Source organism: Puma concolor, chromosome B1, assembly GCF_028749965.1.
Source record: "Puma concolor isolate L17-30 chromosome B1, mPumCon1.1.hap2, whole genome shotgun sequence".
Classification (NCBI taxonomy): domain Eukaryota; kingdom Metazoa; phylum Chordata; class Mammalia; order Carnivora; family Felidae; genus Puma; species Puma concolor.
Genome location: NC_141670.1, coordinates 191,772,516 through 191,788,406, shown reverse-complemented (window position 1 = coordinate 191,788,406; position 15,891 = coordinate 191,772,516). Strand labels below are relative to the sequence as shown.

Below are 15,891 nucleotides of genomic sequence, written 5' to 3'. Positions count from 1 at the left end.
AGCTTCGGAGAACCCACTTTGATCGAGGCCACCATTTCTATTGAGCACCCCTCTTCTGTCTCATAGCCTCTCCACTGGAATCGGATTTGAAGACTCCTCCGTGGAATCGGAGCACTCCCTTTTCCGCGCATCCGGCCCCTGCATCTTTACGGCCTTTAGGAGCCCCAGCCCTTTTACCGCCAAGTTGATCGTTGAGAGACAGACGACGTGTGACCTCCTCCCCGCAGCTTCGGGGTCTCTTTATAGCCTTGGCCTGGCCGATTGATCGTCAGGACCTAAAGTTGCGCCTTCAGGACCCGAGGAGCGCCTGCCCTGCTGGAGGAGGGTGGAGGGGAAGTGGGAGGCGCGTACCTGTGCCATCTCTACTGCCTTGAATATTATTACTGTTACTTCCAAATTATTTTGTGTACATTTACCCGGACACTCTGGGTTCCTAGCCCTGCGCCAGAGACTGGGCCTCAGACACAGCGCGATTCGCGCGGAACAAGGAGCTAAGGAGGAACCCCCGGCGCCGGCGAGCGAGGAGGCGGCGGGGGAAGATGCGCGGCGTCGGCTGGCAAACGCTATCCCTGTCGCTGGGGTTAGTGCTGGCGATTCTGAACGAGGTGGCGCCGCAGGCGTGCCCGGCGCAGTGCTCCTGCTCGGGCAGCACGGTGGACTGTCACGGGCTGGCGCTGCGTAGCGTGCCCAGGAATATCCCCCGAAACACCGAGAGACTGTGAGTACGGGATCTTCACCCCCCGCCCCCGCCACACACACACACACACACACACTGGGTCGCGCATCCCCTTCATCGAGACTGGAGGGATCAAGCCGCAAAGGGACCTGTGCCTGGGTAGCTCTCCTGCACGCGCATCCTGGGCTTGAACTCCCTGGGAGGGCGAAGGACAGGAGGGCGCTACTCAGGGAGGGGCCGCTGCCCTAGGAGGGGCGGGCCGGCTGGCAGATGCGCTTGGTCCTTTCCTCCCGCTTTCGTCCAGCCAGTTCCATCCCTGAGCAGACGACTTCTCTCGGGCTTGGGGAGCCGCTAACGTGGGGACAAGTAGTGGAGGATGCCCGGGGCGAAGGAGACGCGACTTTGTTCCTCAGACTCTGTAAACGGAGTCACCTTGCGGTGGCCAACACTGGCGGGGTGGTTTCAGGACCGAATCCCAGCGTTTGTCGCCGCGGGGTGGCGCGGGGGGGGGGGGGCGGGGGGCGGTTGGCGGAAGGACTCGGAGGGGAGAAAACTCCGCTCCGCGGCTCAGTGTCTCCCTCCTGGGGACGGAGGGGTGGGGAGAAGGGGTCGTGGGGCGGCTGGGTCCGCCCCGGGGGCGCTCTTCTGCAGGCCTCAGAGGGAAGGATGCCCCAGGACCGAGGCGGCTCTCTCGGCCGCCGCACGCCGCCCCCGCGACTCTTTCCCCCGCCCCCCACGTCCCCAGCTAGGAGGCGGCGGCGGCGGGCCCCAGGAGACCTGTCCCAGCGGGTGACTGAAGAGGAGGACCGTTTCCCAACGTCTAGGCGAAGTTAGGGCTGGCTCTCCAACCCGAACCGGCCGAGCAGGGTGCTGACTGCTACGGCGACCCCGCGGCCCTCCGTTGCCCCCTCCGGCCCTTCCCGCTGAGCCCCGGATCACCCCCGTGCACCTTTCTCGCAGTTTCTGCGCCCATTCACGTGGCCGCAGTTCTCCTTCCTTCCCTTCTTCGCGCTCTGCTGCCCGCAGACATCCCCGCCTCCCTGTCTCTGCGAATCTCTAATGAAGAAGTAATCGCAGACCCGGTGTTGACGGCCCACGCGCTCCTGGTGGGGCACTTCCCGAGTTCAGGGAAGCGGAGCATGGAGGCCATTCCCTTTGTGAACGCCGAGGCCGCCGCCCCGCGCTGCCCGAGCGCCCTGGGCGCGCTCCCCTCGCCGTTGCGCGTGGGCCCGGGTGCGCGGGGCGAGGTCGGCGGGGGCCAGCGCGCCGGACTCTGCTGCCGCGGCTTCTGCGCCCCCGGGGCTGTGAGGGTTGCGGGCCGCGCGGGGGACCCGCTGGGACCCGCGCCGCCCGCCGCGCGTCGAGTAGCTCTTCTTATCTAACTCCTTTGCCTCGCCCTCAGCTTAAAGGCCGGAATTGAGCCCTTTCTTCCTCTGCAAATGGCTCCCCCACCCCCAGCCTCACTGGCCTGCCCCCCACTTCTCCCTCCTTCCCAGGCCCGAAGCGCTGGGCTAGTTGGGGCCCGACCGAGGGTGTCTTGTCAAAATGTGATCTACTACATTTGTCTGGGATGGCGGTGGGGGGGTAAGGATTCATGTTCCGTCAAATAGCCCGTAAAAGACCCCAACAGTTGTAGGAACAACTTGGTGCTACTTTGCTCGGCTTGGAGCGTTGGGTTGGGGAGAGAGCACTGCAGAATTCTGTGTTAGCGCTTGTCACTGCATGCTATCCAGAACAGTTTAAAGTTGAGACATTCACATGTCTTACTCAACAAAAAGGGAGTGCACTTAGAACAAAATAGTAATTTGAGTTTCAGGTCCTTGGGGCCGGGGGGTGGGGTGGGGGGGCGGAGAGGGGTCAGTAAAGTTTTCAGAAAACAGTTTGCTCAGTGCTGGCTTATAGGACTCTACCATTGACAAAATAAGCGCTTTAAATGCAAATTTCAAACACGATGTTTTCAAGTCAGAGGTAAGAGAAAACTTACTTCCGTGAAGGACAACATGCAAACCGCAGCAAAGCCTGGTTTTACTTGAAATGATTAGAACCAGGGCAAGTTTAGATCTTGACCTAAGATGCCAGAAAAGGGGGTGGTGACTGGAAGGAAACGTGGTGCTGAAATCCGAACAAAAATGTGAGGGCCTGAATCTATTTCCATTATTGCCCCGGCTAGTAGTTTTCACTTTACAGTCTCAGCGGGGTTCCCTGAGCTGCAAATGAAGAGTTTAGTTTTCATACAAACATAGAATTGTTGGAAGGTAAATGCCTATAAATGCAAGTCTTTGAAGTGCAGTTCTTTTGATGGCACTCTAACGTTTTTTTTTTTCCTTTGCCTTAGGAAGTTTAGCCACCATGCCACCTAAGGACAGGGTTCTGAATTTTAAAAATTTCTTTCTGGGTAGTATTAGAAAATTGTTCCACTTAAGCGCCTGAAGGGAACTTTTTGGGGGCGTGCCTAACAATAATAGTCAAATAGCAGAATACCTGGGAAATTAATAGACACATCCTTATAAAAACAAAACTTGAAAGCACTTCCATTCACACACAAAAGAGGACTTTTCGTGATAACATAATCACTTCATGTTCTTGTCAGATGCCAGTAAGCATGGACTTTGTAAACTTGTTAAGAATCATTAGGAAAAAAAAAAAAAAAATCTTTCAAAGGTACCTACTCCCTTCTTTTACTTTGTAACTTTAGTAATTGGAACTGATCTTTCACCTTAAAGTTTTATTTACTTTTTTTCTTTAACTAGATCTTGATAGAAATAAAATGGAACTTTCATTTTCTTGTTTTCTCTTAGGGATTTGAATGGAAATAACATCACACGGATTACCAAGACAGATTTTGCTGGTCTTAGACACTTAAGAGTTCTGTAAGTATGTTCTTCTGTATTTTGAAACATTTTCTTTTGTTCTTGAGGCTGCATATTTTGTATTGTTACTGGTCTCACTTTGAAAAACTGTCCCAATGACAGAAACATAAAAATTTAAAAGGTCTTGGTTTCCTTTCTTTTTCTGTTTATCAATGTATTATAGCTTTTAATGAAAATGTAGGCTTTTATTTTAAGGTTGGATGCTTGCCATTGAAACAATATTATAGAAATGACCTCAAATGTTTGCTATACCATACCCTAAGTGCCTCATGCATATAAAAGTGTAGAATAATTGCTTCCACAATATGAATAAGTAATGTGAGACATTTGATACACTTTTAGGATTTGAGATTAACTAGAAAGAATTTAAGTGGGTCTGCATTTTATTATTACTAATATAGAAGACTTTTTTTTAGCAAACAGCACTGAGATATGATTCCTAACATTAAAATCAAGCAATCCAAGTCTTCACAGTTTTTGGTGGGAAGTGTTTATAAAAATATTGCTGGTCATATTTTGAATTGTTGTATTTCACATCTTTTGTAGAGTTTATAATATTGTTGCGTTACGATTACTTCTTTAATTAGTGGGTTAAATATATTGTGAGGGAGCCATCATGTGAGATTCAGTGTAATGTAAAACTGTTTTTACCCACAGATTTGTAAATATATACATTGCAATGAACATATACTTTTGATCATTGTGTTGAGTGTTTATCTTTTAAAAGACACATTTTGGCTATTATGAAATCATCCAATTTCCAGTGTATATCCGTAAGTGAATTAAAGTATGGGTATGGTGACATACTCTATATGGATTCTTTCAGTGAAGAACTCACTCCAAAATCAGTTTACCAAAAACAGCCATCAAAACTGCCGTGTCATGGGTTGCTCTTCAGGATAAACTCCAGTTGGAGTTTCACAGTTTTGACTAGTAACTTTTACTAGTATTTTAGTATTTTCTGTGAAAGTTTTGTGCTGTGGATGCCCTCGGCCCTCTGTGATTTCTCTCAAATATACCATCCTTAAATTTCATATGAAATCTCAAACCAGAGCATTGTTTAATTTTATAAAAGGAAGGAGGTTATGAGTGTCTCAGTGGCTGAACTGAAACTTGCTTATTAGATGGGGAGTGGTAACATTAAGACCCTGTTATACTTTGCATTTCAGTCAGCTTATGGAGAATAAGATTAGCACCATTGAAAGAGGAGCATTCCAGGATCTTAAAGAACTGGAGAGACTGTAAGTATTTTTAATTCCAAAGTTATGACGACATAACTGTATTTAAAAAAAAAAAAAATCCTTGAATTTCAAGGGCCATGTCTTCAACTTTGTGTCTTAATCTTTGAAAGTTTTACAGAAATACAAGGTCGAATAAGTGGTTTTCAGGCTAATTTACAATTGCAAATTGTGGGATTTTCCATAAATAGTACTAACTTTTAATAAAGATAAAAAAAAACCAAAAACAGACTTCTTTCCTGAGACATTGATTTCCTTGAATAACTATTGCTTTGGTACTTAGAGAGGTACATGTTTTCCTTGTTGTCCATCTAGTTTGTTTTATTTGCTTTTGTAGGAAGAAAGGTGGTTATTTGATTTGCATTTATAATATGCTATGGAAAAGAAAAGTTTTGCTAGCTGTTATTTTAATTTTCATGCTGTTGCTTTGTGTGTCACCGGTGACACTTGAGAACATGTTTTAAATTCTCAGTGGTGAAAATTTGCTTTTTGATACTTATCACTTATGGTGAACATCGTTAGTAATAGCTATTCACAACTTCTTTTCATTATTTTATAGTAGCTTTCTAAATATTTCTCCTGGAAAAAGAATTTAAAGATTAGGAGAAATGGAAACAAGAATTATAGTATCAAAGCATGGTTATTTTAAGATTTTTTTCCCCCCAAGAAGGCCGTGTGGACTTCAGAGTTTAAAATATATTTTATATTTTCAGACACAAAATCTTATGCATTGATATATACTACTTGAGGGCCGTTATTAATTTATATCTACAGAGTATGAAATATCTGTCTGAAATAATTAAGATAAATTACACACTATATAATTTGAGGTATGAATTCCATGTCTCATATGTTTTGTTAACTCAAGTTTAGTAAGTTTGCATTTTAAGGGCATGTAACAGCTCTATTAAACATAGCAACAATTTCCATGCCTGCTTTAATAGGCACTTTAGGTAAAAATAAAAATTTTATTTAAAATAATGAAATATAAAGTTAATTTTAGGCATAGCACTTATTCAGATTCACTGGGCCCAAGGGCAGAAGTTAATTCTGTGTAATTTTAAGTAGACAAAAATGGCTTGTCAATTTCTAAGATATTTGTAAATATATAGGCATCATTTTTATCACCGCAAGTAAAATTAAACCCTGGGATGTCTATCTTATTGTAATATTTTGTCCATGATATATATTCCAAAATAGGGAATATAACTAAAATAAATTTAAAATCACTACTTTGAGCTAGTTTTCAGAGAGAAATAAAAACGAGGTAAACATTTAGTTAAGTTCATTACGAAGTTCATAAGTTCATAACCTATCTCTTGGTATATAAAGATACTCTGAAAGTATTCTTTGATCTCCTTCGTGGGCTTTGTGAATAGTTAATTCCTAGTGAATATCTTGTAAAGGTATTTTTAATTCATCCATTTAAAAAGTATCAATGTAATTTAAATATTTGGTGAGATGAATAGAGAATTTTAAATTATAATTCAAGTGTTAACACTTTTTTCATGAATAATTTTTAACTATCATACGGAAACATATATTTTGATCCTTAACCAGCATCCAGTTGAAGGAATTTCGATGACTTTTCATGCAGTCTCAGTTAGGTTATATTGTCGTTCTAAATATCTTCTGAAATGCTAGAACAAACCAAACCTTTTCGTTGTTTTTCAAGCCACTTTGAATATCACTTGAACAAATTCACTTTTTTCTAGAAATTATTAACCAGATGCCTTATGATCTGAAATTTGTTTAGAGTTGTAAGTAGGTACTAGTTTTTCGCTTTTACTTCCCCTGAGAATGTCACTTCATCTCAGAACAATTTTCTCTTCCACTAAGATGCAGTCAGATGTTTCAGAGTGGGAGGAAGATTTGTAATTTTGAATGAAACTAATATATATGCAGGACTTCTTTAAATCACCCCAGCTGTTGGCGGAGAGCAAATATTTCATATTTGTGAGGAAAAGCTGAGAAAATTCCTTTTGTTTACAACTGCCAAGTCCTTCTGATGGAAGCACATTGCTATCTGACAGCCAATTCATCTCCTTGGGACTCTGGAATTCAAAACCATTTCTTAGGAACATTGTGGATACACTTTTCAAATATTTATTTTTTTAAATACGTTAAATGGCAAGGAGATTTTGCCGAAGAATGCATTCAAGTTATCATGAAATAAACTATTATAGATTTTGTTCAGTATATTATTTAAAAAATACAAATAAAAAAAGCTAACCAGAGGGGTCCATAAACAAGTTACTATGGCCGATGGGATATATTCTTATTTTAGTAGGTGGTGACAACATCTCAAAAACTGCCTTTTTTCCCCTATGAAGTTTCAAGAAACATTGTAAGAAACTGGAAGTACATCAATGAATTAACTTTTAACTAATTATATGTTGTGTGAACTTATATTGTTTTTAGCAATTTAGATGTGAATTTTTCCATTCAAATTCTAAGTAAGAAAAAGTTATAAATGCAGGTTTATGTTATAAATGCCATTCATATAGTATTCACAGTAGCTTAATTTTCATTTTTTTGTGTGAAGAACAAAAAATAAAAATATTAATTTTATTTGTGTGCCATATATGGTTCTAAACTTTTTTCATTTTAAAATGATAAAATTAAAACAATTCCAAAAGGCTATCTTGTAAACATTTAAAAATTACAAGTTTTTCCTTTTTGTTTTATGTTGGTAGAGTTTTAACTTGATCTAGAGAAAGAAGACAAATCTGAAAACAGGAGATAAGATCTGTGCCCTTCTAGAAATACAACTCTTAATCTGTAAGAAACAGTCATGTTATTAGGGTGAATTTGATTTTAGCATAGAGAAAGTCATTATTTGTGAATCCAAGCATTATAGCTACAAAAAGAAAGGTTGTTTTGCACCTCAAAGAATCAATAAATACAAGCTTATATCAGTCAAAAGTCAAGAAATAAATGGATATTAAAAACTTTCCTCCTTCCACACGCCCTCCCTCCCTCCTTTCTGTTGTATGGAAAATAACATCAGATAATATGATCATCATCAGAATGTGGTTATGAATCACTATAAAAGGAGTATGTTTTAATCATGGTTACACACCATGACCACACGTTACTTCCTGTCTTGACAGTTTCCTCCCACACTTTCAGACCTCACATGTGTAGTGGCAGATTTCCATGTTCTGTGTTGCCAGTAGTACTTGTTATCTGGGAAGGGAAGGAAACCGTGAGAAATGTGCCTCATGTAGATTGTATTAGGAGGTCTCCTATTTGTTTAGCTGAGGTGTTCGACCAAAATCTAATGTAGTTAAGTGACTAGTTAATTCAATGGAAACTAATTAATGCAAAGCAAACTACAAATAAGCTACAAGAAAGAATCGGAACATGTATGACATATACATTTTTATGATTCCCAGAAGATACCTGTGTATATCTGCGATAGTCTCCATGCAAAATTGTTAATTCAAAGTGATTCTTCGCTGGTGCATCATGTCTTTGAGGGTCAAAAAAAAATCATATTGGGGCCCCAAACTTTTGTGGGCTGGTATAAAATTCTGTTGTTCACTTCTAGTTTATGGGATTATACTGCAGTCATTAAAGTTCTATTTTATGACCTTTTAAGGAGACCCAGGCCACTTCAGTTTCCACTAGTGAAAATTTATGCATTTATAGGTTCCTTCCTAATGGGAAAGCAAGAGTATGAGAAAGTTTTGATATTGTTTGGGTTGTCAAAAAAAAATGTTAGGACGTGAAGTCCTAAATGCAATGAAATGCTTATATGCAAAATAAAAGCCTGATATTCCTAGATTATGTTAATGAAAACCAATAGAAAATCTTGGAGTATTAGGCTTTGCATTAACTTACAATCATCTTGTACCCTTGCAATAAGGAAATTGCAGGAATGATAAAGGCAAGGTTTTGGACTGTTTTTCTTTTCATACTAGTAACGTGAACGTGTTCATTTAAAACAAGTATTGCTTTAAACTCTCCAAGTTTTACTATCATTGGATTTGAAATTATATTTTTCCTACTAACTTTGTAATTTGATATGCTGTTTTTTTTGTTTTGTTTTGTTTTTGCTTAAAAAATGAGTCCTGAAGTATTATAATGAATCCATGCAGGGAATACTGGAAAATAAACCTGTACCCGTAGACATTTTCAAGTTTCTATACAGCCAATATAAAGAAGATATTCATTTTAATTTAGACAAGTCTAAATCCCTTTACAATGGAACCTAAATTTGACCAAACACTGCACTCTCAGGAGAGAATACCTAAAGGACACATTGATATTTTATTAAAGGTGGTGCTGAATTAGTTCTCCCACGTGCACACCCCATTCCTAAGCACGTGACAGCCAGGGTGAGGCTGAGGAATTACGGTGCTCTAGGATTTCTGTTGTAGGTCTCTACACATGAGTTCAAGTAGAGAATATGTTGTGGAACAGGTCTGAAGGAAGCACCACTTATCCCCTGTTCATCAAGAATGTGGAGAATCCCTCTTCTGACTAATCCTACAAATTTACAGGCAACACATAACATAGTGCTTTTCTTAAAGTAGGGCAAACCAACAGTTCTAATCGCCTTGGAAAAGAATGCAAGCTCATCTCAAAAGAATTGTTCTCTGGCTTCTTTATACTACCAACTTTAAAATCACGGCAGTTATTTTCCTAGGAAATAAAGTGTGTCTTCAAAGAACATGTCAAACTTGCTAACAGAGGTTGAGTATATGCCCTGCACGAGATAAAAATGCTGTCGATGATCAAGTGTGTATCACTTTATCTGTGATATCTGTTCCATGTGAATTATTCTCACTTGTTTATAAGCGATATTGGACTGTTTTCATTTATGTATACAACTGATCATGTGAGGCTTTAATGCATGTGCACTATTGAAAGTTTAGCGGAACATTGAATGCATCCAAAAGGGTTTCTCATGCAACATTTTTTATGGGCCTTGAAGTTGAAGGGTGGTGAGAAGGCCTGTTTGCTCTTTGTGGACCGTTTTATACATTCTGAAGCAGCAAGGCTGTTTATTTTTCCCACATCTGTTTTGGGCTCATCCTTTGTGACAGTGTTTGCTGGATGCTGTGTCCTTTATACCTCCCTGAAATGAGTAGTTCAGTTTGCACTGTTACAATGTATTTGCGGAAGCAGTGAATGTCAGATATTTTACATTGAATTCTGTCTTTCATTCCTGTTGGATCCCTTTCTGCTTGAATTATGCCCGCTAGATGGAATTTCACAACTTTGCATGCAGTTAGAGACTTTTCCGCGTGGACTTTCATAGAGACTACACTTACCTTTTTTTCAGAGCAATTTATATCTGCGGGACTGGAGGGAATATTGGGGAAAATGCTTTCAGAATGACAGTTTGGTAACAATAGGGGTGATTTGGTACTGACGTAATGGGAATATTACTTTAAGAGAACATTTACAAAAAAATGTTTGACTGTCGTCTGCCGTGTTCATCCACTTTGGATGCAGGTGGGTAGCTCTGGAGCTCCTCACGTGTGTGCTGCTCTTCTAGCTTCTGGCAGTGAGCGCAGGGTGCAAAGAACACAGACTCCCCTCTGCGTAGGCACTTTGTAGTTTTATTTTCTGTTGCCTGTTCTATACAATGCAGCAAACACTCATTGGTTGTACTGTCATTTGTGCTTTCTAAACAGACACAAACTCTTATACCCCCTTTTAAAATCAGAAACATTAGATAAGAGTGACACCAGAAAACTCTTCCTTTCAATTAGCAATAGTCACGCCTTGAGTAACTCTCATTTGTCTGTTATCCTCTTATTGTGCAAAACTGGGAAACCTTTGGTTTGAGTTCCACTGGGAGATATTGATCAGATTGCTTCATCTTTCAAAACCTCAGTTTCCTCGTCTTTGGAACAGAGATAATTATTATCTTGCATGCTGGCAGTACATGGTCTAAATAAAATAGTGCACACATAGTTTCACAAAACGCTTGTCACATGGTTAGTATTTAAGGAACTCTTATCATGATTTTCAACATTTCTCCTGTTTTTCAAAAGCTCAATTTAGGCATTATTTTATTGAGCTAATAAAATGTGTACATAATAAATTTGACTTCTGTACATTCACATTTTATTACCGGTTTTATTCTGGTTTTCTTATTATGGCATATGGCAGTAGAAGAGATGGAAAGAATGTATAAAAATACCTTCAAGTTTTGTTTCAGAGTATTTCTCATTGCTCTGGATATATAAAGAAATGCCAAGAAGTATGGGGAATGAAGTGGAAGCAACATTTTTACTCATAAGTTTGATTTATCCATCGAAGTAATACACAAATGTTAAAATCTTTGCCTTAAAAAAAATGTTAGAATAAAAACATTTTAAGAATAAGTAGCAATTTACCTGAAAAGAAAGCATTAGAATAAAAACATTTTAAGAATGAGTAGAAATTTACCTGAAAAGAAGGCATTTTTGTACGAAAAACAGGAGATTATACATGATAAGCTTATTAAGGCAGCATTTATAGAATTCTTGTTCTAGACCAAGCACATTGCTAAAGTACCTTATATTTACAACAGCCGGTAGATACGAGACATATATTTTCCATTGGCTTTGGTAAAATTCTTTTCATTTTACGCTTTGAATTGGGATGGAGGTTGCAAATATTCACTGGTAAAAGTTGAAAAAATAAGAGGCTGTCACTTTTACCAATGGACAAGACATAGAAACAGTTGACAGATCATAATTTGAAGCAGTGCTTGTCAATAATGCTCAGGCTGCCCTTCAAATTGAGGTTGTTAAGAATAAGCATTTCAGAGACCAGTGGTGTTTTGTGTGATACAGAAAGATCATTCACTCCACTGAAGGTCACGCTCAAAACTAGCAGTAACACAGAGGAAGCAGTTACTGGGATCCCTCTCATCTTTGCCCTAAGGAAAAGTGTCTTTGAGACGCATTTTGCACACCTTTCTGGAATCATGCATTACCATCCCGAGAATCTCAATTAGCCCAGAGATCCTGTGGGCAAATTCCATCTAGCTGGTAGCACAGGAGCTGGGTATAATGAATCTTCAACACAATTGTCCTTGTTCTGAACAATAGGTAATTGACCACCTGGTCTGCTTAATGGAGCCAATTTATGCTGGCTCCCATAAATCCTTCTGTGAGATACATTTCATTCACTACATGTTGTTTTCCTGTTCTGGGACCATCAGATTTTAGCTTCTTTAACTCATTTACATTAGCATTAGCATTATGGCAGTATCCTTTTCAAGCTGCTAAGAAGTATTCTGTGTTCTACTCCAGCCCTGTTTAGAAATTGTTGTGCACCTTAATGGTCTTTAAAGTAATTCTGGATTTAAAAAAATCCTTTTAAAGGGTTAATTTCTGGTCATTTTACAGGAAATCCCCACTTTCAAGTTTTTCCTTTAATTGAGTATTTTGAAAGAGTTTCACCTTTTATTTTAATGTTTGTATTTCCATTCATTCTTAGCACTGATTCAAGAAAGAACAGGAACAAAAAGTGTACTGGTAGTCTTTTATGTTTTTTTTTTTTTTTTAAGTTTATTTGTTTATTTTGACAGAGACAGAGACAGCACAAATGGGGGTGGGGCAGAGAGAGAGGGAGAGAGAGAGAATCCCAAGCAGAATCTGCACTGTCAGCACAGAGCCTGACGTGGGGGTCGAACTGACAAACTGCGAGATCGTGACTTGAGCCGAAAGCAAGAGTTGGATGCTTAACTGACTGAGCCACCCAGGTGCCCCATGATATTCTTTTAGAGGGAAAAAGCATAATACTGTTTTTCTATGCATGTTATCACATCATTTATTATCTGCCTTTCTACTATATTACCTTGTCTTATGCATATGGTTGATTTAGACAATATTAAGACCATTCACAGTAATTTTCATGAAAAGATGATAAACTACCTGGATTCAGAGAAAACTATACATATTTTCATTTTTCTCTCAACCTTAGGCATTTTGAACAGATCTTTAATTCAGTGAGCTGAGTATAGAATTTTTTTTGTTTTGTTTTAATGATGTCTTATTTTCAGTTGTTTCATTCATAGATATTAAAGAAATGGGCTCTGTAAAGCTATGTTTTTCCCAAGGAAAGATTGATGAGAAGTGAAATTTCAGTATTACATTATTTTTAATTAATGTTTAGAAGTATTTAGACTGTGTCTCTTTGAGAGAAATGTTTCAGATGATATGTTCTGGAATCACCCTACCTGAATTCAGGTTTTAGCTCCACTTTCTATGAGCTGTGTACCCTTCTCCAGAACAACAGTAACCATAGTATCTACTATTGGGGTTGTTCTGAAAAACGAAGGAGATAATTCATGTAAACCTCTCAGAACAGTGATCATCATGTAGTAAGCTTAGTTATGCTTATGTTAGCTGTCGCTTTTGGAGTGAATTAGGAATGGCTGGGAATATGAAAGTAATAATTAAGAAAAAGAAAAAGACACTACTTTGAGTGCCTGGATCGCTCAGTTAGTTAAGTGTCTGATGTGATTTCAGCTCAGGTCGTTGTCTCAAAATTGATGAGATCACACCCTGCATTGTGGAATCAATGCTGACATTTCCGATCCTGCTTGGGATTCTCTCTCTTTCTCTGCCCTTCTCTCTCTCTCTCTCTCTCTCTCTCTCTCTCTCTCTCTGGCTCTGGCTCTCTATGTCTCAAAATAAATAAACATTAAAAAAAAAAAAAAGACACTGCCTACACCCAATCTGAAATATCTTCTTTCTCACAATATCTGATATTATTTAAACATATCAAATTCCTTCTAACTTCTAGATGATGTTGAGTATGGCAGTGGGAGAGAGGTTGATGGGAGGGGAAGGACATAATTGCTTTATAGGGCACATGAAAGCAAGGTTGGTGGTGGGGCTTTGGTTAGTTGGAAAGTGGCATAAAAACTAAGACAGGATCCTCAGGAAGCATCCCAGGGGAATAGTTGGCTGAATATAAAATGCATATGCTAGAGCGTTGCTGAAGTATATCAAAATGCAAAAAGACAAGTGTGTTCTCATTTAGCATTTCCTAAAAATCCACTGAGTGCCAGAGAGGAAGGGAAAGAATACAAAGATGTGGTCTTTGTACTCGAAGAGCTTACAGCCTACTGGGAAACAGACCAGTATGTGATGAAATACAACGTCAAGGACTCTTATTTATTAAATGCCATGAGGGTATGGGGACACAGACAAGGGAGGAACTACCTCTCTGTAGGGGGATCAGGGAAGCTTCACGGAAGTTGTAAGAAAGTACCCTCAGAATAGGGAAAGCTCTCCAAACAGCTGGGGCTTTGCAGGGACCGGAGGCTTGAAGGAGCGTACTGGTTATGGCCGGTGAATCCTGGAGGATGTTTATTAGTCCAGTGGTTTGGATGAGATTGCCATAGCCCATCTCTGCCATTTTAGAAATGGAGATTGTCTCCTTGAATAATGGGAATCTTTCCAAGAGCGGTCGCTTCCCTAGAAAAATTCTAATTGCCACTATCGTGAATATTTGTTGTCTGTTTCTTGAGAGAAAAATATAACAAGGTCATAGTTAAGTTTTATTTTATGAGAATTGTATAATAGTAGACTCTGGAAGTCATCCTCCCTCAGAAATACTCCTTCCTTTCTCCATTCCCAGCAGACAAAAATAAATAAGTAAAAGCTTTTGGTTTCACTTTAAATTTAACCTTGTTATATGCTTTATTTATAAAAATTAGCGTAAGTGGAAAGAAATTCCACCCTTTCACCACTAATTTTACCATTTTCCCCCAATCGTCTTGGCATACTTTTTTACAAGTGTGTGTTTTATTAAGTGCCTAGAATGTTTCTGTAGATAATCAACTTCTTCCTAATGTGAGTTTATGTAACAAAAGTTACAGTCTTCATCATTACCTCATGGCATTTTGGAGTTTGAAGAAGTTCTGAAGTTCAGCTGGTACAATTTTTCACCTAATGCGGGAGTTCTTTTGATTACGTCCTTTGCAGGAAAAAGAAAAAAATACACACTGCCTCTGCTTGGATGAAAGTGGAATCAGAAGTTGAGTTTCTCAAGGCAGATCATTCCATTTCTTCTAATTCTTGGAAATTCACTAATTCTTAGAAAGGTCTTCCTTATAATATACTCTCTTAAGAAATGTATTCACTAGTGCCAGTTCTGCCCTCTGGAGATTAAATATAATTTTGCTGCTACCAGATGGCCATTTAAATATGTCAAGATTGATAGGTAGATAAATAGGTAAATAAATAAAAAAATAAATAAGTCAAGATTGGCATGCTTTCTTTTCCTGTCCTTTTGACATTTATATTTAATACTCAAGTTTCTTCAAAGTGTCGTTAGTTTTCTGGACCTCCTTACTCTCCTGTAGGCCAATAGAAATTTATAAATCTTTTTTTTTTTGCAACTTGTAAATCATTTAAATGTACATTTTGCATCAGCTTATCATGTAATTTAAATTTGGGAAAAGCAGGAGCGCCTGGGTGGCTCAGTCAGTTGAGTGTCCGACTTCGGCTCAGGTCATGACCTCACGGTTTGTGAGTTCGAGCCCCGCATTAGGCCCTGTGCTGACAGCTCAGAGCTTGGAGCCTGCTTCGGATTCTGTGTCTCCCTCTCTCTCTGCCGCCTCCTCTGCTCATGCTCTGTCTCTCCTTCTTTCAAAAATAAATAAACATTTAAAAAAAAATTTTTTTTAAATAAATTTGGGAAAAGCAGAGATGTGAACATTTATTTTTACTGAAACATTAACGTGTCCACGTGAGATGAATGGGATTGAGATCCTAGTACATCAGCATCAGGATCTACCTAGACTTCAGGAAGTGTGCACAGTCCAGAAGAACTTAGTTACACAGCATCAGGGCTTAATTGAGTTAGTCAAATTTTTTTCTAAACTCTAAAGTTACATTCATATCAGGTAAACATGTAAAAAAGCACGATCTAAACATTTTTAGCCACTACTATTAGTTCTGTTTCAGCCTTATTTTCAGTTAAGGGTCAAGAACTGTGGATTTAGGTTTGGACTTGGCCGTTTTCTTCTGCTTTCGCCCATAGGGACAAATCATGCTGACATTTCCTCACACTTTTTTTTTCCCCACAGCTAAACAAAATGCTAACAAAATTGAAATTCCCATTTCCCCACAATGCCTTGGCTAAA

General features: G+C 39.5%; 1 protein-coding gene across 9 annotated transcripts in view; it reads left to right on the top strand.

Moving 5' to 3' along the window:
* The first annotated feature begins 534 nt into the window (after nucleotides 1-534).
* Nucleotides 535-15,891, top strand: part of SLIT2 (slit guidance ligand 2) — a 375,863-nt gene continuing 360,506 nt past the window's right edge. For 8 of the 9 annotated variants that reach the window (XM_025922049.2, XM_086705338.1, XM_025922047.2 and 5 more), the window contains exons 1-3: nucleotides 535-718; nucleotides 3,475-3,546; nucleotides 4,716-4,787. In XM_025922049.2, coding sequence (XP_025777834.1) covers nucleotides 540-718; nucleotides 3,475-3,546; nucleotides 4,716-4,787 — 323 coding nt within the window. In that variant the 5' untranslated portion in view covers nucleotides 535-539. The remainder of the gene's footprint in view (nucleotides 719-3,474; nucleotides 3,547-4,715; nucleotides 4,788-15,891) is intronic. The other variant, XM_086705341.1, reaches the window with a different exon arrangement.